Source organism: Ictidomys tridecemlineatus, chromosome 9 (genome assembly GCF_052094955.1).
Source record: "Ictidomys tridecemlineatus isolate mIctTri1 chromosome 9, mIctTri1.hap1, whole genome shotgun sequence".
Taxonomy (NCBI): domain Eukaryota; kingdom Metazoa; phylum Chordata; class Mammalia; order Rodentia; family Sciuridae; genus Ictidomys; species Ictidomys tridecemlineatus.
The window spans coordinates 141,524,398-141,541,215 of record NC_135485.1 but is presented as its reverse complement, the minus strand read 5'-3'; the positions used below and the strand labels follow the sequence as shown (position 1 = coordinate 141,541,215).

General features: G+C 33.7%; 1 protein-coding gene across 3 annotated transcripts in view; it reads right to left on the bottom strand.

Annotated features, from left to right (window-relative positions):
- Positions 1-16,818, bottom strand: part of Sclt1 (sodium channel and clathrin linker 1) — a 172,694-nt gene that overhangs the window by 117,873 nt on the left and 38,003 nt on the right. For all 3 annotated transcript variants that reach the window (XR_013425526.1, XM_078020706.1, XM_078020705.1), the window contains exons 6-8: positions 13,068-13,203; positions 7,668-7,790; positions 5,806-5,871 (exon numbers count right to left, since the gene is read on the bottom strand). Coding sequence is in view for 2 of the 3 variants with exons in the window: in XM_078020706.1 (XP_077876832.1) it covers positions 5,806-5,871; positions 7,668-7,790; positions 13,068-13,203 (325 nt within the window). In the remaining variant the exon portion in view is untranslated. The remainder of the gene's footprint in view (positions 1-5,805; positions 5,872-7,667; positions 7,791-13,067; positions 13,204-16,818) is intronic.

Here is a 16,818-nt window from a genome sequence, read left to right as displayed (position 1 = left end):
CAAGTAAAGTGAAAAACAAAAACCAAACTACTAGATGGAATATTGGGCCTGTGATATTATGATTTCTACTAAGAAACAGAGTTGGTAATCCCAATTTCTTGGCAAACTGCCCCTAAAACCCTTGGAACATCCAAATTAGTGGTCTTTTTATATGCTAATGAGAAGACTTGGCCGCAGAGCCCAGGAAAGCCTCAGGATGGGGGCTGGTCATCAGGGGAACAAACCATGTGATTAGAGGGCTAGAATTTTCACCACCCCTCCACCTTCCACTTCAGACTCCAGGGAGTGGCAAGGGAGTTGAAGGCTGAGTTGATCATCAATGGTCAAGGACTTAAGCAGTCACGCGTACCTAAAGGAAGTCTCCATAGCAAACACACAGATGGGGTTTAGATGCTGGAAGGCTGCTGTCCCACTGAAGGTGTCTGGAGGATGGTGTGTGAGGGGGTTTATGCCTGTTCCTCCTATGCAAATCCTCCAAAGAAGCCTTATCTCTAGTAGAGACCCTGCAGGCCACAGTATGACTGTGGAGCGATGGAATGCTGCATGTCTACAGCCAATATGATTTTGTGCTGCTTAACCCCCTGTGTTCACCAGGAGTCCCAGCTACTAAGGAGGCAGAAGCAGGAGGAAAACTTGGGCCCAGGAGTTTGAGGCCAGCCTGAGCAATATTGCAAGATCCCACCAAAACAACAAAAGGAAATGTGAAACATTGAGACTTAAGGTAGAGAAATGTAATTTCTCATATATCCATGTATGCATTCATTTACCATTATACTAAAGGATTCATATGTGTGATTCTTTTTAAGCATAACTGAGGACCTGAAAGACCTATGTACTCAAACCTACAAAACACTGATGAAGGAAATTTTAAAACCTCAAAGTTAGCAGAAGGAAGAAAATAACAACGATCAGAGCAAAGAAAACAAGATACAACAAATAAAAACATTCTGTGTTCAAGGGTTGAAAAACTTAATTTTTGAAAATGTCCATACTACCCAAAGCAAGTTACAGATCCAATGCAATCCTTATCAAAATCCCAATGGAATTTTTTTGCAGAAATAGAAATAAAATCCTAAAATTCATATGAAATCACAAAAGTCCATAAATAGCCAAATCAATCTTCAGAAACAATTATAGAACTGGAGGCAAAACATTTTGTAATTACAAAATATGTAACAGATCAAAACAGAGGACACTGGCATGAAGTCACACTAGTGGAACAGAACAGTGATCCCAGAAATAAACCCACAGATACGTGTCAATGGACCTTGACAAGAATGCCAAGAATACACAGATGGCACGGGGAACCCTCAGTCAAGGGTGTGCGGAAAACCTAGAGGTCCACAGGGAGAAGAATAAATGGGACCCTTATATTATATGCACAAATAAACTAAAAATAGATTAAAGACCTAAACCTAGGACATGTACCTGTAAAACTCCTGGAAGAAGACCCAGAGGAAAAGATTTGAGACAGTGATCTTAGCCGTGTACATGAATATGCCACCAAAAGCAAAGGCAATTAGAACAAAAATGATCAAGTAAAAACTATAGCAAAATAAAAAGCTTCTGTATAGCAAAGGAGACTAAGTAGGTTGAAAGGCAACCCGTGGGCTGGGAAAAAATATCTGGGCAAATGGCACCTCAAACAAGAAGTAATCTCTAAAATACTATAGCAACTTTTATAATTCAATAGTAAAAAACAAACAACTTGATTTTAAAATGGGCTAAGTATTCTTTTTTCAGCCTATGTGTGTGTCCTTAAGTATAAAGTAAATTTCTTGTACATAGCATATAATTTTTTGTTTTTTAAATCCATTGGGTCACTTTTCACTGAGGAGTTTAACCTATTTACTTTTAAAGTAGTTGTTGATAGGAAAGGATTTAATACTGCCATTTTGTTGGCTGTTTTCAGTTAATCTTACAGTTCTTTTGTCTTTTTTTTATTATTATCTTATTTTTTGATACTTTCTGTTAATATCCTGGTTATTTTCTCTTTCTTATGAAACTACACAGGCCACCTGGCCACGCTGAATACAACACTGCTGTATTCAGCTGGGACTACTGGTTGTATGTGTGTGGGGGTTGGGGGTTGGGGGTGAGGGGGTACCTCATATTAATGCATTTTAAACTGATAACTAATTTCAATTGCATATAAAGACCATTATATTTAGGTTCTCTTTCCCACATTTGTTATTATTGTTACAATTCACATCTATTTGTATTATGTATCTTCTAACATATTTGTACTACTTTTGCCTTTTAACTTTTATATCAGAATTAAAAATGATTTACTCACCACTACTAGAGTAAAACAGTATTCTTTACATCCCTTTGCTAACACATTTCACACTTTCTTATGTTATTGTGTAGCTTTTTAACATCCTTTCTTTTCAACTTAAAGAATTCCCTTTGCCATTTCTGAATAAGATGGATCTAGTGGTGATAAACTCCTGATTTGTTTTGTTTCTCTTTCATTTTGAAGAAGAGTTTCGCTGAGTATAGAATCATTGTTTGGCAGTGATCTTCTTTCAGTACTCTGAAAATATCATCCCACTCCCTTCTGGTCTGCAAGGTTTCTGCTAAAAAATCTTCTATTTGTTATTTTGTAGGTTCCCTTATATGGCTAAGTTGCTTTTCTCTTGAAGCTTTCAAAATATGCTGGCTTTCAAAATTTGATTATAATGTGTCTGGATGTAAATTTCTTTGGATTTGTCTTAGGTAGGGTCCTTTGGGTTTCTTGGACATAAATATTTGTTTTCTTATCATGACTTGGGATGTTTCCAACCACTGTATCTTTGAATCACTTTCTGGTACTTTTTTTTTCTTGTTTTTGAACTTCCATAATATATATATTGGTCTACTTAATGGTATTCCTTCAATTTTTCTTCACTTTTTGTTGTTGTTGTTGTAGTTGCTGTTCTTGATTTCACTAATTTGTTTTTCAGTTCTCGCATTCTTTCTTCCTCTTGACTTAGCCTTCTATGGAAACTTAAGTGAAGTTTTCAAGTTCAGTGTACTGTGTTCTTTAGCTCTTTGATTTCTGTTTGGTATTTTTATATATTTTCTCTTTGTTGAAATTCCCATATTGCTCATGCATTGTTCTCTTGACTTTGGTGAACAAATTAATAAGAGTTACTTTTAATCCTCTATCAGGTAAACCACAACCTTTTTTCAGCAAGACTGATTTCTGGAGATTTATCTGTTCCTTTGTTTGAAACATCTTTGGCTGGTTATTTTTCTGACTCTATTTTGGTGTTTGTGTCTTAGAGAAAGCAGATAATCCTCGTAGTATTTACAGACTTGCCTTTTACAATAGAAGACCCCACCAATCAGTCAACCAGAGATTTGGGAGGTCTTTACCAATTCTTTTCCTCCCCAAGAAGATGGTGGGTGGCAGCTGTGATTTTGCTGTCCTTCTCTACGCTAAACTGGGAGTGTGCTATGACCTATAAAATCCCAAGCCATCTTCTCCACTCTTCCTTGCTTGGCTAGACTGTGGTGGATTGAACAGACCCTAACACTGGCAAGACAGACTAGTTCTCTGGAAAACCTTTGAGAAGCTGGGGAGTTAGACACACAGATCTCTTTCTTGCTTCAGGGGGAAGCTGAAAGCTGATTTTCCATTCACTTGCTCTATAGTGAGCAAGGAATAGGATCACGGATACTTGTCAGTCCCAGTCAGTGCCTGCATTCTCCTGTGGGAAGCTAGACTGCTGGATCTGTTAGAGCTTCAAAAGTGGGAGGATGAAAGGCAGTCTGGAGCCCCTTCAGAAAAGTTGGGGCTCTTAATGTGCATACCAAACTCTCACTTCCTCTGGATGCTGGTAGGAGTTAGGGGGTCCTTTTTAGATAACATGGTGCTTCATTTGAAGCAGAGTCTCCAGTAAGAGTCCAAATCCCCCTCCTGTGGTCCAGGAGTTTGGTTTCACGTTTTCCTGGGATGCAAGAGCCTTTTAATTAATTTCTGATTTCTCACAAAAGAAATTTGTCCATGAATAATTATTCAATCAGTGTTTGTGGGGAGAAAGAAGGTCCAGTTCTCCCTCCTCTGCCATGCTGCCCCAGTTTTATTCACTACACACGCATTAATTCATTATACATCTCTAGGAACCTACTCATTTTTAATGAGTTTATTCAGGTAATCAGAAAACAATTTTTAATGGAAATGGCTTGATATTTATTTATTTATTGGCAGTGCTGGGGATAAAACTCAGGGCCTCACACATAGTAGGTAAGTACTTCACCACTGAGCCACATCCCCAACCCCTAAACTGCTTGATTTTTTAGAGGAAATTTTCTTCAAATTTGATCTTGACTCAAACTGGCTCCTCGGACTATGCTGAGTGCTCTCTGGGATATGCACGATCTTTATGGGCACTTAAGGCTGCTCCTTTTATACTTAGTAGTCTTGTTTGACATTTATATATATATTAAAAAAACTCATTTGAAAATTTCCCAACCATTTTCCTTTATTTTAACCAGCTACAAAAGTTTTTCTTTCCTTTTTTTCTTATTTTTCTGGTTTTAGTCCTGAGGATTGGACCCATGGAATTGCACATACTAAGCAGATTCTTTACCACTGAGGTTACAACCAGCCCCTACTTTGGTTTTTATAACACTTTCCTTTATCCTCTTGCCACTCCTTTATCACTTTATTTACTCAGAGCTTTGGCCTGACACCATGAATTCTTCTGCCTTAGATTTTTAGGTATTCCTTATCTGTAATCAAACACCCATTCTCCATAGCTTTCTTTCATCAAAATCATTTTGGGCTATTTCTAATAAAGTAGGATCTGTATGGTATGTAAGGTACCAAAGGATTATATAATTCCCATGGGTCTAGGAGATACACCAAAAGAAATTACAAATAGTTGTGATTGGGTTAGAGTATTAATTTCCTACAGAAATATATTTTTAAAAATACTCTTTTTAGTTTCAAGAATCACTAATCATTTTGTTTAGAGTACATCATGAGCATTTTAAAACTCTAGACATATATTGTTAAAAGTTCTAAGTGACTAGAATTCTAATGTTAGTATAAGTAGAACAGGGAGATGTTTGTTGAATAAATTTTATATGTTTAAAGGAGAAAAAATTTTAAAGTAGAATAAAACTGGATAACTTACTTTTGATGATGCAACTCTACTCTTAAACAAGGACATTTTTATTGAATACTAATAAGAATCAGCAAAGTAAATAAGCAAGAGTGAAGAAAGGAAGGAGCGAGATTACCTGGCATGTCATCATTCTATTACTCAACAATAGAGACAAGTAAAATTCTGAGAAGAAAAGAAAACAAAAGGCAAGTAGGACAACAAAAAGGTAAAGAATGCAACTAGAAGAACTAATTATATTTGTTGTAGGAGACTGTAGGGAAATTTAGGTATATCCAAGTTAGTACTGATAATTAATTGACACATGGTTCTTGGTTTCCTATTTTTTTGAAGAAAATGAGCAATTCATTCATTCAACAAAGAAGTGTACTCTCCTTGTCATATACCTGGTGTTAGATGCACTACTATGCATAAAGTATACAGTCTACTCATGAGAGTTCAGGTCTAGATTACTGATCTTAGGAGATCTTACCAAGGACACTAAGAGGGTCTTCAGATTAGGAATATTTCAGATACTGTGAACTATGTCATATGATTGAAAGTATAAGAGAAAGATAAAAAAATACTGTCTACCTATTTTAATGTCATGAATGTTTTGTGGTTTTTATTTAAATCAGCATAAATAAATATATTTACAGTGACAATTTCTAGTTTATATCAACAAGTACAGTAAAATGGATCTTTCACTTACCATTTCTGCACTCTCTTTACCAACATTGAGTTGTGTAGTTAGCTGTTGAAACCTGGTCAGCTGATCCTAGTGGGAAGGTAGGAGGAGAATATGAATAACATTTTCTTTGCAACCCATATTTGAAATAAAACTAAAATTAAATCTAAAGTCATTATGCATAAATTTAGTGTTTCTTCTATTACTGTGTGAATATTCAAAGAAATAAAAAATTTTAAATGACTAAATAATAAGGAAACAATGTTGATACTAATGTAGCTATTTATGTTTCATGTAAAAATAATTATTTCTAGAAATCAATCCATTAGTAAATACTACTTTAAAACTTAAAGACATAAATTCCAAATGCTAGAGAAACCCTGTCAAGTATTGGAAAACCACATTCAAAACTACTTAAAAAATCTACAAAAGAAACCACAGCAGAGGAATTACTGCCCAATGCTTTTTTAAAAATTCTCATGTTCTACAAGTATAAAGTTGTTTGATAAGCTGTTATGATCCTATTAAACACTATTTGTGTAGGTAACACAAAGTTGGGAGAGGCTGTTAATAAGTGGGAAGACAGAACCAAATCAATAGGCAAGCAGGGAAATAAAGATTAAGTGTTATTTAAAAAGTCACATATTAAAAAAAAAATCTTAGTGCATAGGTATAGTATAAGAATGATCTTATTCAGGTGAAAAACCAAAAAAACCAAAAACCTCATGGGTTTCCCTGACCTAAAGGAGGCAACAATCCTCAAGAATTTACTTTTATTAAAAAATGGTTTCTAGCCAGGCACAGTGGCACACTTCTGTAATCTCAGCAGCTCGGGAGGCTGAGGCAGGAGGATCATGAGTTCTAAGCCAGCCTCAGGAACAAGGTGCTAAATAACTCAGGGAGACCCTGTCTCTAAATAAAATACAACATAGTCTGGGGAGTAGTACCAAAAAAAAAAAAAAAAATGGTTTCTAGACCTGAAAGGTAAAAGTTATGGCTCAAGTTACATGTGGGTTATTTAAAACCAGGGCATGTATAGAAAAAGTCATTTTTTTAAACTGTAAAGCATCATGTGAGCATTGTTATATGACTTCTTCAGGTAGGAATTAACTATAATTATTATTATTGAAATATTCATAAATTAAAATTAAGAAAGTCTAAATGGGAGTTTAAAAAAGTATGAGAACCAACCTAAATAACTGCTTCTCAAGATACACAGAAAAGAAGTTAGAATTAGAATTTGTCCATAGTGTTCAATGTACTTGGCAGTCAAAAAACCAACAAAGGATTAAAGAAGGCAGATTTTCCAGTGGAATGGTCTCCTGAGGCAGCAAGTTCTTGTGATAGAGGTAAAGCAAAATCTAGCTGTACACTTTGAAAGAATGTAAAATGACTTTGCTTCTGGTAGGAAAAGTTAAAAGTTAAAACAGTTATCTTAATAACTATTAAGATCTCTTTGTATTATATGATATTGATTAATTTATGGTAGATAAACTTGACATCTACTTTTAATAGGCCACATTTAATGATATGAACATTTTTATTTTACACAGCACTGTCACCATATCCTAAGGTTCTATTTTGTTTCAAAATAGGTAGGAAATCAAGCAAAGAAAGCTTCAGAGCTCTATTTATATAAAATAATCTAATAGCTGCTTCTTAGAACTAAATACAGCTTTTATTGCTAATCCCATTATAAAAGCAAATGTGCACTGGGGCAGTGCTTTAATTATCTTACCTGTTTAAGGGATTTCCGAGCAGCAGAGATCCATTTATTGTTAACATAAAATCACAGTAAAGAAAACTTTGGTACTCCTCTCTAATACAGTTTCTTCAGAATGCAATTTCTTATAGACACACAAGGAAATCATGAAATCTAAGACTACCTTTTGCTTTTGGCTTTCAAATACTTGAATCTGGGCCTTGGTCATGTGCTCCTGGTAAATTTTCTGCAGTCTGTCCAATTCCTGGGCAACAGTCTGCCAGAGTTCTATAGCCTGAATTTTTTCCTATGGGGAAAAATTCATTAAATTATTAGCAGACTATTTACTGTATAGTGCAAATAGATCATGTCACAAATGAGTTCTTATCAAGTTAGAGACTGAAAATAGAACTTGCATGAAGAGGTAAAGTCACGCATGGCTTAATGACAGGAATAGGTTCTGAGAAATTCAATTTTGCCATTGGTGAACATCGTATATTTACACAAATGGCTACTTGGTGAGGAGGTGATGAAATCTTGTGGGACCATTATTGGACATGCAGTCCATCATAGACTGAATGTCATTCTGTAGTACATGACTATATCACAATTGTATTATATACATATTTTCCTTTATATTACGAGGGATCAAACCCAGGCCCTCTCACAAAGTAGCAAGTACTCTACCTCTCAGCAACATCTCCAATCCAAGTAATAATTTTTGATGTTTTAAAATTGTATTAACAATAATTTAGAGAATAATCCCAAAGATGAAAATTTTCTTTCTCTGAAATTATCTTAGTTCTCACATTCCACAGCCTTATCAGAGAGAAAGACTAAAACTATTTTACAGGAGGCTTACTTAAACACATGAGTTTGAGATCAGCTTGGGCAACACAGCAAGACCCCTCTTAAAACAACAACAACAACAACAACACCAAAACAATAATAATGAGAAGAAAATAAAGAAAAAGAAGGAAAAAAGTTAACAAAGAAAAAAACAAACTGTTAGTTGTTCCACAGAAAGAATAAACCTTAGAAATTCTAAAGTACGTTTTAATTTGTAATACAATTGATATTGATTGATATATAAAACACAAAACAAAAACAAAAGGGTCTTTAAGGTTCTAAATAATTTTTAAGTGTTCTGAAGAAGGATCCTAAAACCTAAAAGGTTGAGGAATGCTACTCTATTAGGTAGAGGCCATTACTGACTACATAGAAGTAGAAACCAAGGTTCAGGTAACTTGCCTAAGGTCCCTCAGCAAGTTGTTGACTGAGTCTGGAAGAAATCTTCATCGCTTTGTCCATAAGTCCAACCTTTCAAATACTAGGTCAGAGCAAATCCACCCTCTTAGCTTCAGTAAGAAGGTGAAAGGTAACAGTATGCATTTTTAAAAAGAACACAGTGAGTAAATATAGGTTTCTGAGTTTCTATGAAACAATTAGTGAAGTATAACGTGCGTTCAGAAAACTCGGAAATCATGAACTTTCATAGTGAACACAGTCATAAATCAGCATTCAGTTTGAGAGAGTGAGCATTATTACCATCAAATGAAAGTCAGGAATCCCACCAAAAAACTGTGGTCCTGTCTTCTAATGCCATAGATTGGTTTTGCCTAAATACTACCATAGTTTTAAAAAGTGTAGACTTACACAGAATCTGAAGCCCAAAGACTTGGGTTGAAATCTTTAAACTATCTGCAGTTCACCTATGTTATCTTAAAAATTTTGGCTGAATAATCCCAGATAATTCTCTTCATATCCGTAAAACTTAGTTTTCATTTCATTTTCTTAATGACTCAAGTCATAGAAATGTCTCATACTTCAAAAGGTTCTATTTTTTTCCCCAATCTGCCTGATGACAAGCATCACTTGCATTAGTAGTTACAAAACCCATACTCTCCTAGAATTAGTGGGTTCTCAAAAGACTAACATGGAGGCAGGCTGGAGTTGTGGCTCAGTGGTAGAGTGCTCACCTAGCATGCATGAGGCACTGGGTTCGATCCTCAGCACCACATAAGTGTAAAAAAATAAAGATATCGTGTCCACCTAAAATTTAAGAATAAATATTTTTTTTTAAAAAAAGACTACATCACTAGCCTCATCTCAGAACTGTTAGAAATGCAAACTATTGATATCTCAGATATCGTGGGTCACAAACTTGAGTGTGGCTAGGAGAGTAGTAATCTGTTTCAACAACCTCTCAGATGATCATGGTGGACACTAAACTAAATCTTGAGTACCACATTATATACTAGTATGTTATTTTTTAAGAGAGTGTGGTGGCACATGCCTGTAATCCCAGTAGCTCAGGAGGGTGAGGCAGGAGGATTGCAAGTTCAAAACCAGCCTCAGCAACTCAATGAGACTCTCTCTCAAAATAAAATACAACAAAGGACTGGTAATATGACTTAGTGGTTAAGTGCCCCTGGGTTCAATCCCTGGTACAAAGCAAAAACAAAACAAAACCCTAAAACTAATATATTATTTTTTTAAATAGTATGAATTTATCATTTGGACCAACCACAATTTAACTAATTTCACATCTTAGATTTTTAAACTATTTCCAAATTTTCACTGTTAGAAATATTATATAAACATATTTATTCATATATTTTCACATGTAACTCTTCAGGAGAGTTCCTAGAATCTACTTGATATCATTATTTAATTAATTACTTGGTCAAAGGATACAAACATTTCTAAAGTTCTTAGTGTCAAGTTGCCTTCCACAAAGATTTTTTAAAATCACACTACTGTAACAAAACACCATATTCGAAACTAAAAATATTAAGTAAGTTACTTAATACTGTATTTTTGCTATCAGCTTCTAAGGCAATATATTTGCTCTACACTATATCTTTTGCACATGATTTTAATTCTTACTTGTCTATCTTGCTGCTCAGTAATAATAAAAATACAGTAAATCAATTAACTACATATATGCTCAGCATTATAAAGTGCTTTATGGGGATTTTAAAAACCTAATTGCCATAAGAACCCCATAAGATAAAAATTATTATAATCTCCATATATAAATGAGGAAGGTGAGACACTCACAGTGTCTGAAAGTAAAATGGAACCAATGTGACTAGAATCAACACCCACCATCTTGCCATACTTAGCTTCTAAGTCTGTGTGCACCCAGAGCAGGAACCAGCACTCCCTACTGCACTGCCAGAACCTGGCTCAGCAGGTCTGTCTGCCATGGGACAAGGAGATATAAATATGCAAGGAAAGAATGAAGATGTTTAGACTGGCAGTCTACCATGGCGTGCTTGTTACAGTCCTCCCTTGGTATCCACAGGGTGCCCTTTGCAGGGCCTCATCCCACTGCTGCCTCCCCAGATACCAAAACCTGTGTATGACAGTCCCTTATGTAAAATGTCTTAGTAATTGTATATAATCTAAGTGTCTCACCTTGTATACTTTAAATTATCTTTTATATATAACCTAAGTATATATAATTGTATATAACTTAAGTGTATCACCTTGTATACTTTAAATTATCTGCAGTTCACCTAATACAATATAAATGCTACATACTTTGATGACAGATTGCTTAGGCAATAAATAACACAAAAGTCTGTATATGTTCAGTACAGAAAAAAATTTTTCCAAGCTATTTTTTGGGGGGCAGGGGGAGGAGTACCAAGGATTGAACTTGGCAGCACTCGACCACTGAGTCACATCCCCAGCCCTATTTTGTATTTTATTTAGAGACAGGGTCTCACTCAGTTGCTTAGCGCCTCAGCAGTGCTGAGGCTGGCTTAGAACTCTCAGGATCCTCCTGTCTCAGCCTCCCCCAAGCTGCTGGGATTAAAGGTGTGCACCACTGCACCCAGCTTTTCCAGCTATTTTTGATCCATAGTTGCTTCACTGATATATAATACAAAGATACAAAGGGCTGGCTGTACTTTGATGAAGCATAATGTTACTAAGAATTCTTTTTTTCTCCCAATATTTGACTTTAAATTATATTTAATTTTTATCTGATTAGTTTGGGTTCATGGAATTTTGATACATGACACAAGTTCTTTCAATTAGTAATGGATAAAAATGCAATTGTTTGTGTTTTATAAGACTTTCATAAATAAATGCAAAAATAGGTCCTCTATAAGTAATAAGCATAAGTGACATTTTGACAATTCTGTTTAATGGGTTTCTTAATACTTCTGAAGTAGTAAGAAGTGCACACAGTGCCACAGCTTTTGAAGGATAGATTTAATATTTGGTAAGAAGTCATTTAAGTATAAGCTAATTTCCACTTACTTACTTCATAAAAACGACTGTAAATCCCTCCTAGTCTGGAACAAAGACTATGCTTTCCTCATCATTTATTCCTAATTGATTTTTAAACTCCTTCAATTTACCTTTTTTTTTTAAAAAAATTCAATGTTAAATACATGTTTCTTTTCAAGACAAATATAGCCTTTCTGACTTAACTAAAATATCACTTTCATAAGCAAAGAATTTCAAAACCAAACTCCCAAAGAATGTGACTTTTTACTGATAATTATAAAGTCAAATTGTGATCTATGATTCTAACCCCATTTATAAGTGAGGAAACTGAGGTCCAAAGAAATTTTTCTATAATTACACAGCTAGAAAATAGCAGAATAGCAATTGAAAGATGTGAGACACTTAGAATATGAAGTTGTAAAATAAATTCTTCTATGTATAAACTGACAAAAATTTATAGTGTTGAAAAACAGGATATGTAGAACACAGTTACAGCTTCCCATAGATTTTAATCACTATGAGGGAAGAAAAAAAGAGAAAAAGTATAATTCTAAGAGAACTATGACTTTAGAAAAATGTAATAGTATAACCTTTGAAAATTGAATAAAAGAATATCAGAAGAAAACACAGAAAAATGAAAAATGTAAACTTAAGGAGGTGGGATAAAATTATTTTCTTTTTTATTTATTTTATTTTATTATTTTTTGTGTGTGTGGTACTAAGCACTAAATCCAGGGACACTCTGCCACTAATCTACACTCTCAACCTTTTTTTTTTTTTTTTTTAATTTTGAGTCATGGTTTTGCTAAATTGTAGAGGCTGGCCTTGAACTTTTAATCCTCCTGCTTCAGTCTCCCAATTCATTGAGATTGCAGGTATGTAATACTATACCCAGCTAATGTGGTTTTCTTTTAAAAATTCCTTTCACATTAAAATATTCTTATAGAACAAAAAAATTAATCATATCAAAAGCTTTATGATTCAGTTAAAAAGGATACTGGGGGGGATTGGGGTTGTGGTTCAGTGGTAGAGCGCTTGTCTGGCATGTGTGAGGCCCTGGGTTCGATCCTCAGCACCACATATAAATAAACAAATAAAGTAAAAAAATCCATTGGCAACTAAAAAAAATATATATTTTTTTTAAAAAGTATACTGGGCAAATACCAAATGGTATTTATACAAGGTTTTTTTTTTTTTAAAAGCAATTCTGACAAATTAAAGAAAATCATTAAGTGCCAATAATTTTGTTACTTTCTATCACTCATAAATAATATAAAGCACAAACTTTTAAAAATCTCTGTAAAATCAGTCTAAAGCTTTAAAAGATACCATCACTTACTTGATTGGCTAGTTGCAGTTGTTCTTGAAGGTTCTTGACTGTTTCTTCATCTGTATATATGTCACTTCCTATCTCTGAGCCAAAGGGAAGGGCCTCCAATTGCTTTTCAACAGCTTCTTTTAATTCACTGTGCAACCTTTGGGAAAAACAATTAATGTAGCAATAATTTCAATTTATTTTAATGCAGTAATTACTGTTTCGGGATCAATTAAATAAACACGTGGCTCCAAAATAATTCTTTGTACAATTTTTAAGTAGACTTCAAATAAAACATTTAAAGTGCTTAATCACCATTAAATGCTGTGTTTTTTTAAAAAAAGATGAACAATTTCAAATGCATTAAAATTGTAATAATTAACTGAAGCAGAGCTCAATTTGTCCTTGATTTTATTTTTTCAAGAAAAAAAGGCAAAATTCAGATGTTACACCTTAGTAAATGATAAAAACAAGCCATTTTAGAAAGTAATTTCAAGTGTTAGTATCATGTAGTCAGATATATGGCACTTTATATCTTGCAGAATTATTTGTTACTTTCTTCAATGTATTTTGCAAAACTCATCTGAATTAACTAGTTCAGTTAAAAAACAGAGCAGTGGGGCTGGGATTGTGGCTCAGTGGTAGAGTGCCCGCCTTGCATGGGCAGGACCAGGGTTCGATTCTCAGCACCACATAAAAAAAATAAAGGCAGCCTTTAATCTTAATATTAAATTACAGATATTTCAAGCTTTAAAACAATTACCAAAAAAAAAAAAAGATAGGAAAGTACAACTTGAGACTTTAATTTTATGTAAAAGTACAACTTGAGAGACTTTTATATATATAGTTTTATATAATTTTTAATCATATAAAACTAAAAGGAATCAAATTTTATAATATTAAAAAATTTTGAAAATACATATTTAATATAATTGCTACCATAAAATATTATTTATAGCAAATATATCTCAAGGTGAAAATGCAAGTCACATCCTATCCACTTAAAACTTTAAGTATCTCATACTACAAATCTCCTCTGAAACTAGAAAAAACAAAGTTCTCAAATATAATAAAATGAAGGAAATAATTACTTTAAAAATAATGAAAATTACTCTCTAAGGAAGGACAAGACTTGCTAATTATTTTATAATTAAAAAGTACTTAGAAGTATCAATAATAGGAATGTTTTTATTTTAAGATATCCAACAGTATTTTTAAAAGATTTGTCATATAGATATAAAATTATGTTTAATAGAGAAAAATGAACAGAAATATGGTAAGATTTCAGGAAAGACATGCTCAATTCCAGAGAAAAACAATAATGCTGTATTTTCTAGCAGAATGTATTTTATAGCAAAATTTTTACTGTTAAAAATAAACAAATAGATTTTTGTCATGCCGCTGATATAGTCTGCTTTGAAACTATTATTAAAATATTTACATTCTATTATGAAAGTTTTTCTATAAACATTTTAATGACATATATTTCTTCATCAAAAATTTACTGCATCATAATCTATCAATTCTCCCTATGATCTTAAATCAATAGCAAATGAAATGGACAAAATAATAAAACAAAGATCTAATTATGTATCATTACATGTGTTTTTATTTCTCTCAACTATAAATGGTGCCATGTATGGTCTTTGTAAGTTTTAATAAAATTTTACCATTTATTTGAGTAGATTTTATGATAGTAAATGGTAAAATATACTCTTATCTACATATAGTTTATGCATCCATGACATACTTTTAAAAAACATTTCTAGGCTACATAGTTTGTTAATCTGCCAACTTTTTCAAATTGTTGGAAATCTACTTCATTTTTTAAAAAAAATCTCTAAGTGGACCCACAGAGTTTGAACCCATGTTGTTTAAGGGTTAAATACTCATGAATTTTAGCTCTTTTCACTATTTTCCCTGCATCTCTTACCTTACTCTCATATTCTCTCCACTTGTCTCTCTGATCTTGAAGCATTCCACTAATTCTCTCTTCAATTACATCTCATCTCTAGTAATGTATGTTTTTTCAGTTTAGAATTTGTATTTGGTCCTTTTTTTAAAAAAGGTTTTAGTTCTCATATCAAAGTTTTCAATTTTGTATCTCATTTCATTGAAACTATTAAGCATATTTTGGAGACCAGCCTGTGGATCTGTTTCTATTTCCCATTATTTATGATTTAGAACCTTGTTTTACCGTGCTAACTCTAATCTTCCAGTCACTTGTTCTTTTTATGCCACATATAAGCTATATTATTACATATAAAAAAGTTCGGTTGATATTTTGTGGCCTAACAATGATGTCATCTTCCTTTAAAATGATCTTCTTTCTTTTTCTCGAATCCTGATCATTTTATGCCAATATCAAAGAGTCAAGACCCTTTAGAGGCACGTTTTTACATCAGTCCATTTGGAGTCACTCCTATTCCTAGGCTATCTTATTACAATTCCATGGACAGTGAAAGTCAATATTCACCTTTCTAGCCATGTAAATTTGTCTCAAGTTCATCTTAGTTTTTAAACCTCTTTCCACCTCTTTAGGGACAGTATACCACCAGGGGAAAAAAGTCCCAAATGCAGGCTTACATTTCTGCATTTCTTTCTTTTCCTGTTCTTACTTCTATAATAGAGGTATTATAATACTAATTCTCATTCCTTTAAACAGATTTGATTTTTATTATTTTTTGTCCAGATTTATAGTTTTTCTCGTAAGAAGACTAATTACCTATTCTGCCTTTAATGGAAACAATACTATCTATTTTCAACTTATTAAAAATGACAAATTGTTATGAGAACTATTTTGGCTATATCTCATTAGTTTGATATTCTGTTCTTTTTTGGAGACAAGATCTGATGTCACCCAGTTGGTCAGAACCCTTGGGCTTAAGGGATCTTCCTAACTCTGCCTCCCAAGTAGCTGGCATTATAGATGTGCACTGACATGCCTAGTCTGTCCATTTTCAGTAGTTTTTAATTTTAGTATTTGATTCTTTTTATCTGAAGTTATTTGAAAATGTAGTAAAGAGAAATTCTTTGTGTCCATCTTTTGCTATTTTATTATAGGCGTGATTTATTTTTTTTAATTTGTATGTGTGCATGTGGTGGGCAGGGCTTGCAATTTATAACTATGTAAACGTTTCAAGCATCTTTGAAAAATAAAGTATATTGTTGTTGGCTAATACATGAGTTTTTGCAAAAGATATACACATGCACATATACTTGGAACGAGCTCCTTATATTCTCTATGTCCTTGCTTATTTTTGGCCTTGTTTTCTTTGAAACATACAAATACATATTTGTAAATACTGATTAGATAAATTTTATCTGATTCTACAAAGATATTAGCAATATAATTGAGAAAAACCACTAAAGTACCATAAAGGTTTAGGGAGTTAATCTATTTTAAGATATTATTTATTTTTATGTATGTGTTATAGTTTGAATATGAGATGTACTCTTAAAGCTCCTATGTTAATACAGGGATATTCAGAGGTGAAATGATTAGAATATGGGAGCTTTGTAACCTAGTTAGAATGGTCTAAATGGATTGTAACTGTAGACCAGCGGGGCATGGCTGGATGGGATGGGTCACAGAGGGTGTGGCCTGGAGGGGCTCTTCTTCCCTGGGGCACCTTCCCCTCCCTCTTTGCTTTTTGGCCACCATGAATGGAGCAGTGCTCCTCTACCATGCCTTTCTGCCATGCTGTTCTGCCTCACCTTGGCCCCAGAACCATGCACTCAGCTGACCATGGGCTAACCTCTGACACTGAGCCAA